This window comes from Zootoca vivipara, chromosome 3 (genome assembly GCF_963506605.1).
Source record: "Zootoca vivipara chromosome 3, rZooViv1.1, whole genome shotgun sequence".
Taxonomy (NCBI): Eukaryota; Metazoa; Chordata; class Lepidosauria; order Squamata; family Lacertidae; genus Zootoca; species Zootoca vivipara.
Window position 1 is genome coordinate 16,247,402 of NC_083278.1, and position 11,694 is coordinate 16,259,095.

Genomic DNA, 11,694 nt, shown 5'->3' on the forward strand with positions numbered 1-11,694 from the left:
TGGCTTCTCTCTCTCTCTCTTAGCTTAGCTTGTCTTTTATTGTATATTATGTTGAAAACTTTCAATTAAAAATGATTACGTAAAGAGAGAGGTAATTTGTGATACTGTATCTCCTGAAATTAAATTCTTAAAAAACAGGAACAGACAACATTTATGGAGAGAGCTACTATTTAATTTTAGCCAACCAGAGTACACCACATCAAATAGGAAAATGAAATAAATGCATTTACCTCACCAAATGGAGAGTAGAACTGTACCACGTTTATATCTTTATCTTGTCCAGCTATTTTCTGGAAGCCTGCAATAGCCAGGACATTTCCACAGTGGTTCCACTGGAGAGTCACAACATTCAGAGCAGCGTCAATTAAGACAGGATCTGGTTGTTGTAAGTTTGGAAAAGAAACGTTATAGACAGAGCTCTTACAAATAGCTTGTCTGAAAAAAAAAAGATCTGAGTTACATCCCCCTCCAGCAAGACCTCCAAGCCTTAAATTCACAGTGCTTCTTTCAATGAGTAATCAGAAGTTGTGCTTACTTTGATCATTCTCATGTCTCATTATTTGGCATCTTCCATTGTCAAAACAAATAGCAAGGCAAGGACAATCTGGTTCAATGTAGCCCTCCGTTCCAGGGTACCAGTGGATTCCAGCAATACTGAATGCTCCAGTTACATTCACCAAACAGTTCATTTTCATTTTCATCTAAAGTGACCATTTAACATATGTAAGTAAAAATGAACTTGACAAAACTATCACCAGTGGCTTAAACAGATGTGCAGGTTGATGCTGTGCAAGTTTATTTGAAAGAAAGACCCACTGCATTAAATTAGTTTTACTCCCAAGTAAGTTTGCTGAATGGAAGAACCAATCTTAGCTTAAATATAAACCAATGCAAACCAAGATATTTTTTTTTTCAAAAGTGAAGTACATAAACGAATGAAAGAATAAATAGGCAGCTAACTCTGGCTGGAATCCACATATCAATTAAGTCAAAGTGCTGGCATTCCGTCCAAGTTGATGGCACTGGCTTCAGTAAAATCACCTTCATTGGTTGCTGTAACCAGCTGCCTCTGTATTTGTGCTCTATTAAACACCATTACATGTTCCTGTTTTCAATTCCTGTGGTGATTGCAGAACAGTTTTTAAGCACATCATTACAGAAGGATAAGCACCAGTGACTTTATGCAGCACCAGTGTAGATCAGGCAGAAAAAAATCTTCCCTACTGTGAAAACAACCAGACAGTGAAGGCACCCAATAGTAGACTATGGATTATACTTCTTACACTTCTGAACTTACCATAAAAGTCCCATTCTTGTCATAAATGTGTATTTCACCATTTGCCATTCCAAAGAGCAGAGTCCTGCCATCTGGAGACCATGCAACATGATGGAGTTGTACTTTCAAATCCTTTCCCCAAATACGATTCCCTTTTAAGAGAAAATACGTTCAACACAGCCTACAACTAAAAATAAATTTTATGACACTTAAAATACTAAAGGATTGCTGCTGCGAAAGTTCAAATGATGAATGTTAAGTCAGGCAAACATAGACGGCAAAAAAGAGAAATGTATTCTGCTCTCTTTTCTAGTTTTATATAAACGTTCCATGAACACAGCTTTGTTCCATTCATGGAATAAAATTGAGAATCTAAACCAGGCATCCCCAAACTTCGGCCCTCCAGATGTTTTGGACTACAATCCCCATCTTCCCCAACCACTGGTCCTGTTAGCTAGGGATCATGGGAGTTGTAGGCCAAAACATCTGGAAGGCTGCAGTTTGGGGATGCCTGATCTAAACCATTGTAAACATGACAGTATGTCTTTACTATGCTTTTGATAGTATATGTGTTCAACTATTAGCAGGCTATAGACACATGAGTCTAATTGCATATCATCATACATTCCAATAAATCTACTTGACATATTAAAAATAATATTCATGTATTAAAATTATTGGGTAAGGTGACATACAGACATATCCTGATTTCAATGGCTGTTTATATAGTATTCACCAAACAAAGAATGTGCTTTTATCTCAGGGAATTTAAGCTCATTTTTATTAGCTTTCATTTTCATATGTAAAAATGTAGAAATACAGAGCGTAAAAACCTCATGGGCGAGTTCTAAAGTAGCACAAACAGGAATCCACTCTTGCAGTGGGGCTTCTCCTCCCTCTCCTTCTCCCTGTGTCCGTTGAAAATCTGCATCAAATTCCAGATTTGGAGGGCACATGGGGAAAGGAAGGAGGAGAGAGGCCTAAAGTACCAACATACAAGGGTAGGGGGCAGACATCATTGGCTGTCACCCCCATATTCCTGTGGTCAGATATCATCAACACAGCAGTTGCAAACTGAAAAGGAGGACAATAAGATTTTGGCAAACAAAAATACAATTTTTAGGAGTCACAATTCTATGAGAGCAAATATATTCAAATGCAAAGTCATCTGCAATGTTTGTGAATCATATCCACTGTGAACGATGCTACAAGAGTCTTTCATTTAGCACAAGAATACTCTGTGTGCTAGTAATACAGGAGATACTTTACCATCCACAGAACCAACAATTACAGCACCGTCTTCATAGATAATGCAAATTTTTTGTCCATCAGCATTCCATCGCATGCTTCGAACAACAGATTTATTTCTGTTGTTGATCATTTCCTCATACCAAGAACCTAAAGCCAAAAAATAAATGTTTAGCCACACCTTCAACACTGCTGTACTTCATCTGAACTATTTCTATTAGAAGTAAACCAGTTGGAATTATCTGCCAAAAACATTGCACATTACCTGGGGAGCATGTTAAATCATAGTAAGAAATATTTTAAAATAATTTACTAATCAATACAAAATAATGATGACTTAAATCCGTGCTCATCTTTTGATTGATGGCATTGGCCCTGTATACCTGAAGGAACATCTCAACCACCATTGCTCAGATTGAGATTGAGCACTGAAGGCCTTCTGGAGGTTCCCACACAGTGAGAAGTGAGGTTACATGGAACCAGGCAGAGGGCCTTCTCAGTAGTGGCACCCGCCCTGTGGAATGCCCTCCCATCAGGTGGCAAGGAATTAAAAAATATTTGACTCTTAGAAGACATCTGAAGACAACCCTGTATTGGGAAGTTTTAAATGTTTGATGTTCTTATCAACGTTTTGTCGTGTTTTGAATATTCTGTTGGGAGCTGCCCAGAGTGGCTGGGGCAGATGGACGGCATAGAAATAATAATATCATCATCATCATCATCCCAGCCCCCCCCCATATTTATAGGGAAGATACTAAATGATTGGTGGAAAAACTCTTATCTATTTTTAATTGGAGCAAAAAGAGCTAAGAATTAACAACAAAAGAAACACTGCCTGTTCTATGAAAAAGATGGTTTTAGAACTCCAAATTTCAAACTGGCTTTATTAAAAATCGCAAGCTTCCAATGAATTTAAGAAAGCTTAATCCATGAAATAACAAAATCTAAGCACATCAGCTGCTGTGATTATAAATAATGCCAGCAAACAGCCCTATTACACATGGCAACCTGTCAGAACAAAATACATGTAGGCTAAAAGGCAGATATGCTGTTGGTGAGAAGAGGGGCAAAAAGGCAAGATGTAAACTTAAGAATAAATCAAATAGCCCTGTGTGCTTTATTGCTGGCTAAGTGGCTGGCTTTACAGCACTGGAAGGACTGGACAGCTCCCTCCAGTAGCTCAGTGGCTGGAGGAACTTCCTCTCTTGCAGCATATCGAAGGGCTACTTTCTCTGTGAAGGGGCAAAGAGCACAACTATTCTGAGATCTGGGACACCTTTTTAGAGTTATAGGCTCTCCCTGAGTCTTGCCCTTCCCTTCTCATATTTGACCCCCTCCCCCATTATTCTATATACATTTAATATTTAATTAATATTTAATTCTTGGAAAAACTTACAACTCAATCTTCTTCTTCTCTCTTTTTTTAAAAAAAGAATAAGCATCTATTCTAGGTAAGCACCTAGAATAATTTTTAAAATAATTAAATAATGCTACTCGCGGCTTTGTAACCAGCAATTAAAAATCTGGAGAAGCATTGTACAAATCTCAAAGGCATCTATTATTTGAGATTCCACAAAGGTACAATAAAGACTTGGGATACCACTGTGATATTATTGCCAATCTCCAACAAATCGTCTACCTTTATACAGCATCCACACAATAATAAGTCCATGCTCATCACTGCTAGTTAATTTCTGATACTGTTCATTCCAAGTCACTACTTGCACAGCACCTAGAAAATTATAGATGATTATATTATTGGATCACAACAGTTTTGTTAATAACACACAATTAAAATGTTATTAATTCATAAAAATCAATTATCCAGAAACATCAGTCATAATAATATACAGCCGTACCTCATTTTGCAGCTGGGATCCATTCTGGAGCCTCGGCTGCTAGCCGAAAAGGACGCAGGGCAAAGCACTGTGTTTGCGCACGCGTGTGGAGCGGTTTGTGCTTCTGCGCATGCGTGAGCGGCAAACCCAGAAGTAACCCGTTCCGGTACTTCCGGGTTTGCCGTGGACGTTCGCTGGAATGGACGCTAGATGAGGCGGACGTTTGTGGAGGTATTACTGTAACAGTATTTGTGAGCTCTCCCAGTAGTGATGTATGGAAGTGAGAGCTGGACCATAAAGAAGGCTGATCGCCGAAGAATTGATGCTTTTGAATTATGGTGCTGGAGGAGACTCTTGAGAGTCCCATGGACTGCAAGAAGATCAAACCTATCCATTCTGAAGGAAATCAGCCCTGAGTGCTCACTGGAAGGACAGATCCTGAAGCTGAGGCTCCAATACTTTGGCCACCTCGTGAGAAGAGAAGACTCCCTGGAAAAGACCCTGATGTTGGGGAAGATTGAGGGCACTAGGGTCTTTTAGCATATTTTGGGGATATATGGGAAATTTGGAATTCACCTTCTCCCGTGTCCACTCACAGGAGTCTTTGCTAGATTCAAGACCCTTACATGATGCTTTTCACTTATTTTTCTCTTTGTATAATTGAATTTTAACATGTTAATCTTCTATACCACTTTGGCATGCTGAAATGATAAGCGATTTATACATACCCTTAATAAAGTGACGTGAAATTGCAGGAGGAAAGGGGTGTATTGGAGGTACAAAGACTACAAACCTAATGATATATTGAATGTAACATTTTAATAAAAATAAATAGATGCAGGCAATTACATCTTTTAAATCTTGAAGAACTGTGGCTGATATTTGCCGTTGCTTATCTAACAATGTACCCCGCCTGAAACATTAATATGCTGTTAGATGGTACAAGGAGAAAATAAACTGAAAACATGATGTCGAAGATGTACAACACATATATTTTTACTTCACTTGTAATAATTGCACATGCAGTAGCAGATGCCAAACAATGAACTCTAATGTTTGTTTTCTTGCATAAATGAATTAATAGAGGAAAACAGATCTTTTCAACACCCTTCATATTTGAAATCCTTTCCAAGTATAAAGATAAAAAAAATATCAATGGAAAGTGCATTGGTTTCTGAACACCTTATTCAGCATGCAATTTTAAACTAGTCTATAATGAATGTATATTAAATACAGAATCATAATGACTCTCACCAGTGTGACCTTCCAGGGTTTGATTCATTGAGAGATTGCTAGGTGCTGCAAGCCCCTTTGCTTTGGATTCATCTAAAAAAGAAGTTTAAGTATCATTTTAAAACAAAGGCTGGGATCCTAAATTGTTCTCCCTGTAGCACAAAGCCTCTGCAGTTCTTAACAACATATCCACATATACTCAGGGGTACCCAACCATCAGAAACAGGGATGCAAAATGTGGGGGAAAGGTGGACTAAAGTCTAATTCCTTAGAGCTTCTCCATGGCTTGCCTGGGCTGCCCACCCATCTCCCTCTCGCTTCCCTTCTCCCCAGCCTCCATCCCATAAATACGTACCATTCCACTTCACCAAACCTATCCACAGTCCCCTTAGAGCTCACAAAACTTGCCCCATGAACCCACTTTCTGCATGTTTGTATAGGATTCCCTGGTGTTTGCATCACAGGACCAGAAAAATGGTTGATTGCACTCATCCATATGCCTATCACGCAATGAAAATGTCAGATCAGATTGAGTGTGTTGCACTGCGACAGCAAAACATCGAGGGCATTGCACTGCTACAATAACTCAGGATAGTGTGACCACACTATCAGCCATAGAAGGAGCAAGTTGACAGACCAGCTACAGAGCAAAAGAGAGACCATCATATGCCACCACAGAATGGGAACCAGATTGTACTGATGCAATGCTAGTAACTGTTTTCAAATATCTGATAGGTGCAACGGAAGTGTCACTTACCTGTTTTTGTCTCCAATTTTAAAACTTTCAGCAGACCATCTTCTCCCCCACATGCTATATAGCCCTGGTCCTTGCTCCAAGAAATAGATCTTAGCCGAACATTGCCAGGAATTGTAATCTGAAAGGAAGATGGTTTCGTTATGGAAATTGAAACCAAGTTCAAAATTGCTGACTTCAAAATATGGACCGGTTGCACATCATAAATTCAAAGCGCATACACCCCACCCCTGGCAAGAATTCTGGGAACAGTGGTTATCTTTTTGCAGTGCCACAATTTCCAGCGCCCTTAACAAACTACAATTCCCATTCTTGGAGGGTGAGGTGCTTTAAATGTATGGTGTGACTCACATCGCTTCTCCAGTATACATGGTGCTTTAAATGGTAATACAGTCATACCTTGGATCTCAAACTCCTTGGCTCCCGAAAAAATTGGCTCCCGAACGATCAAAACCTGGAAGTGAGTGTTCCAGTTTTTGAATGATTTTCAGAAGCCAAACATCCAGTGCGGCTTCCGTGGCTTCTGATTGGCTGCAGGAGCTTCCTGCAGCCAATCAGAAGCCGCACTTTGATTTCCAAACGTTTTGGAAGTCGAACAGACTTCAGGAACGGATTCCGTTTTATTTCCAAGGTACGACTGTATAAGCAAAAGACAGGCCCCTGCCTTAAAGAGCTTTATAAACTGTAAGAAGTTCTATTCAGGCTATACGACTGAAATGAAAAGGTTTCTGGGGCAACATGGGGGTCAAACAGAGGGGAAAATAACACCAAAAGTGGTAAAAAAATAACTATTGAAAGCTTCAAACGTTGCTCCAGTATCAGAAAGGTTTAATGTATTAGTTAGTGGCCCAGAGGGAATAGCTGACACAATCTGGAGGAATTAAATGAGGTGGGGTTTTACTGTTGTAGTTTTGACACAGCAGACCCTCCAAGTGTCCCTATTTTCCAGGGACAGCCCTAGATTTACAGCAGCTGTCCCAGTTTCTGATTTGATCCTGGAATGCCCCACTTTTTCTTAGGTGGTCCCTATTTTCATAGGAGAAATGTTGGAGGGTATGGAGTTATGCACACCTCCATCCGTCCCCCAAAACCAAGGAGATAAGTAACTCTACTTTAGAAGACATCTGAAGGCACCCCGGTATTGGGAAGCTTTTTTATTTTTATGTTTATATGTTGGGAACCACCTGGAGTGGCTGGGACAAGCCACTCAGATGGGTGGGGTATAAATATTATTGCTATTATTATTATTATTATTATTATTATTGAATAGGCTGTCCTTATTTTCATCAGAGAAATGTTGGGTATGACAGCAAGGTAACAATATTCAACATGTAAATCAATGGGACTAAGCACCTTTCATAAAAACAACAAACAACTGTGTAAAAAATAATAATCTTATTGTGGTCATGTCCCACTTCCCTCCTGGCCTGTGGTTCACAATGTGGGGGCACATGCACCATAGGGGGGCAATTTGCTGTTTTTTGGGGGGGTAATTTGAGAATGAGTTATTAAGTTAATGGCCTTTTAAGCTTCCTCCACTTGAATAGTTCACTTTTTGAATAATAAAAAATTATATGTCACAGAATGGAGGCATCAGGATTTTAGAGATGCTTAGGTGGAGCATGGCCCAAAAAAGGTTAGGAACCACTGCTCCGTCCTGGCGCTACGTGCACATTCAGACGTTCCCAACCAGGGTTTCCCAAACTTGGGTTCTCCGGTTGTTTTCCGGCTACAACTCCCGTCGTGCCTAGCTAGCAAAGGTTCATGGAGGATGAAGACTGCTGTCCGAAAACAGCTGGAGTCCCAAGTTTGGGGAGCGTCACCCTCGACCTACACGGAACTCGCGTCTAAACCCTCGGGCGACGAAAACGCGCGGCGGGTGTCCCGTGTGAGGCGCTTCGACACGTGCCTACCACCACCACCACCACCACCAACAACAACAACAACAAACGAGGATCTCTTCTGACTGCAATCCGAAAACAACAACAAGCGCAGGCGAGGGAAAGCAGTGATGGTAGCAAAGGGGAGGGTCGCTCTCGGGGGAGAAAAAGCACTTTTTAGGAGGAAAGTGAACTTTTGGAGCATGCGCCTTGCGCCCCCCGAAGGTCCGGGGGATGTTTGTGTGATTTCAAGGCAGCCCCGCTTTAACCGCCTCCCCAGATTTCGCCTCCCCCCCCCCAAAAAAAAACCACACGAAAGCCTTTACCTTCTTGCTTAGGTAGACAAACATCCTGCCGAGAGTCTTCCTCCTATCGATTCACGCGCGCGCCGCCGCCGTCTCCATGGCAACAGAGGCCTAGCGCCTCCGGCTAGCCTTAGCAACCCGCCGCTGCCTCGGAAGAAAAGCTTCCGGGTCAGAAGAGAAAGGAAAGGAAATAAAATTTAAGAACAGCAACAGCAGCAGCAGCAACAACAACAACGACAAAAAAGGAAAGGAAATCCAAGTCTCCCGCGGCATTTCAAGCCTTGTCCACGCGCCCCCTGCTTCCTCCTCTTCGCCTATTCTGCGGCTTCGTGCGCGCTGCTGCAAAACAACAACAACAACAACAACAACAACAACAAAATGTCATTGCTCCTCCATAATTCGCGACTGTTTTGCTCCCTGGTTTCCGTAATAAGAACAAGAACAACGACGATGCATTGTTTATATGCCGCCCATAACCGTACAAAGTAATAATCATAGATAAATAAGAATAAAAATGGTCCAACGGGACCATTCCATTGTAACTATTCAACCTCCCAGAATTTCAACACTCCTTGCGATGGTTTGAGCCCTTTTCCGTTTTAGCAGTATAAATTCTACAAATACCGTACCTTCCATAACTCCTCCAAATCATTTCTCCTGCCCATTCCCCGTCATACCTTAATGACACATGTTTGTTGTTTAGTCTTGCACTGCCTCCCGCAGTTTGGTCAAACATGTTCATAGCTTCGAGAACACATGTTAGTTTATCATTAATACCGTAGCTAAATCTCACATCTCTGTATTCCTTTGGGTTAACTCTTCTAGCACACACACACACCACCACCGCTGCTTAAAAGTTTTGGATTTTGGAAGCCGGTGAACAAAGGGAAGGGCAAAAACGAATGGAAAAATAGGATCAGCCAGCTGAGCCAAGTGCACTCCTGCTCCTATAAAAATTGTGCAGAAAGGGTCATTGCAGCAGATTATTATTATTACATTTATATGCCCCCTTTTCCTTCAAATGAGCTCAAGGTGGTGTACACGGTTCTTCTGCAAGAGGACTGCGCTCCTGCTCCTATAATAATTGTGCAGAAGGGAGCATTGCAGAAGATCATTACTGTACTATTATTACTACATGGTTTTTTCCATTGCGTTCAAGGTGGTGTACATGGCTCTCCCTTTCCCCATTTCATCCACACAACAACCCTGTGAGGTAGGTTAGGCTAAGAGAGATGGTGACTGGCCCAAGGTGAGCTTCAGGCTGAGTGTGGATTTGAACCCAAGTATCCTTGGTCCTAGTCTAACCCAGAGCCTTCCAAACTTTTCGTGTTGGTGACACACTCTTTGGACATGCATCATTCCACAACACAGTAATTCAGTTATATATAAATTTCATTAAATTTTCTGTTTTACAATTTGGAATACTCATTTTACAACCTTAAGATATCAATGACTTGCCTTCTCTTTCCATGGTTCATTGTATATATCATAAATCCCTGCATTTTTTTTTTACGAAAACTATACCATTCAGTATTCCATTATTGTATCCATCAAAACTTATTCACACTGTTGAATTTATCTTAATGCTACCAGCATTTTCAGCTGTACACAATTATTTCCCATATATTAAATAAACATTTTCCAATCTTTAAACGTTTCTTCTTCTTCTTCTCTTGTTCTATATGTTAATGTCTGCAAGTTGTGCATATTCTGTCAAGTTGCCATGCTTCTTTGGTTGGGACCTCACTCGTATTCCATTTTTTTGGCTAACAAAACACAGGCTGCAGTAGTAGCATACATAAATAATCTTTTTTGACACCTGTCAAAGTAATTCAGATTTGCATCATTTCGTGACACAGTTATTTGGTTTTACTAGCAAACCAGAGGTTCAACTAGCCCCTTTCCAGAACTGGGAAAAGGGTGGGGTGTGTTCACACGATACACCTATGCATTACAGCCGACACACTAATGCAGGCATCCCCAAACTCGGCCCTCTAGATGTTTTGGGACTACAACTCCCATCACCCCTAGCTGACAGAACCAGTGGTCAGGGATGATGGGAATTGTAGTCCCAAAACATCTGGAGGGCCGAGTTTGGGGGTGCCTGCACTAATGTGTCATGACACAGAGTTTGGAAAGCTCTGCTCTAACCATTATGACACACTGGCATATGTAGATTGTTATGCCCTGGTACCTGGCTATCTTGTACCTAAGTCTATGTAGGCACCATGGCTTTAAAGCACACACGCACACCCCAAATCCTGGGAACTGTAGTTTACCCCTCAGAGTTACAATTCCTAGCACCCTTAAACTACAGTTCCTATAATTCTTTAGTGGGTGGGTGGGAGGCCATGTGCTTTTGACTATATGAGGTGCATGCAGACTGAATGAAATCATAGAAATCATAGAATTGTAGCATCGAATGGGACCTTGGGGATCATCTAGTTCAACTCCCTGCAGTGCAGGAATATGCAGCTATCCCATGCAGGGGTCAAACTTGCAACCTTGGCATTATCAGCACCATGCTCTAACCAACTGAGCTATCCAGGCTGATGAGCACGACTGGTTTTTGCCGTGGCAAGCGCTACCCACCACCAGGCTTTTTCTTTGGTTCAGTATGAGATGAGTTGTGAACAGTTAATTCCAGAATCTCAAACCGAGCCAAGGCATCCCACTTGCAAAAGAAAAAAAAATCTTGGTGAATCTCTGTGCATCATACTTTTGATGTAAGGCTGACAGCATGATATGTCAAAATAGGGGCCTCTGCGTAATATTTTAGGCATCTATATTAATAGTCCCCCAATGGTCCCATCTTGAAAGGAACATGACGGAGCGAGTGCTGAAAGAAGCATGTCTGGACCTGGCCTGTGACTAAACGGGGGACCATTTGGGAACCTCATGTATGCTGTCTCGAGTTCTGCGAAAAGAAAAAGTTATAAAGGAATACATAAACTAAGTAAATAAAAAACAAGCCCATTAATGCCTGTGGGCACATGCCATAGAAAGGTATAGTTAATTTGCTTTCTTAGCCTATTTATATTAAATTATTCAATCACTGATTGCTTGCTACAATCAAATATGAAATGCAGAAATCAGTCTATTAATATCTCTACCAAAGAAATTGGTTCCAGTTCCAGTTATAACATAGAGATATGTTTGC

At 41.1% G+C, this 11,694-nt stretch overlaps 1 protein-coding gene across 2 annotated transcripts in view; it reads right to left on the reverse strand.

Moving 5' to 3' along the window:
- The window catches only part of WDR35 (WD repeat domain 35), a 35,253-nt gene extending 26,582 nt beyond the window's left edge, over window positions 1–8,671 (reverse strand). For both annotated transcript variants that reach the window (XM_060272432.1, XM_060272431.1), the window contains exons 1-8: window positions 8,556–8,671; window positions 6,353–6,470; window positions 5,617–5,688; window positions 4,164–4,256; window positions 2,546–2,674; window positions 1,298–1,428; window positions 536–701; window positions 231–376 (exon numbers count right to left, since the gene is read on the reverse strand). In XM_060272432.1, the coding sequence (XP_060128415.1) occupies window positions 231–376; window positions 536–701; window positions 1,298–1,428; window positions 2,546–2,674; window positions 4,164–4,256; window positions 5,617–5,688; window positions 6,353–6,470; window positions 8,556–8,579 (879 nt within the window). In that variant the 5' untranslated portion in view covers window positions 8,580–8,671. The remainder of the gene's footprint in view (window positions 1–230; window positions 377–535; window positions 702–1,297; window positions 1,429–2,545; window positions 2,675–4,163; window positions 4,257–5,616; window positions 5,689–6,352; window positions 6,471–8,555) is intronic.
- Between the last annotated feature and the right edge of the window lie 3,023 nt (window positions 8,672–11,694).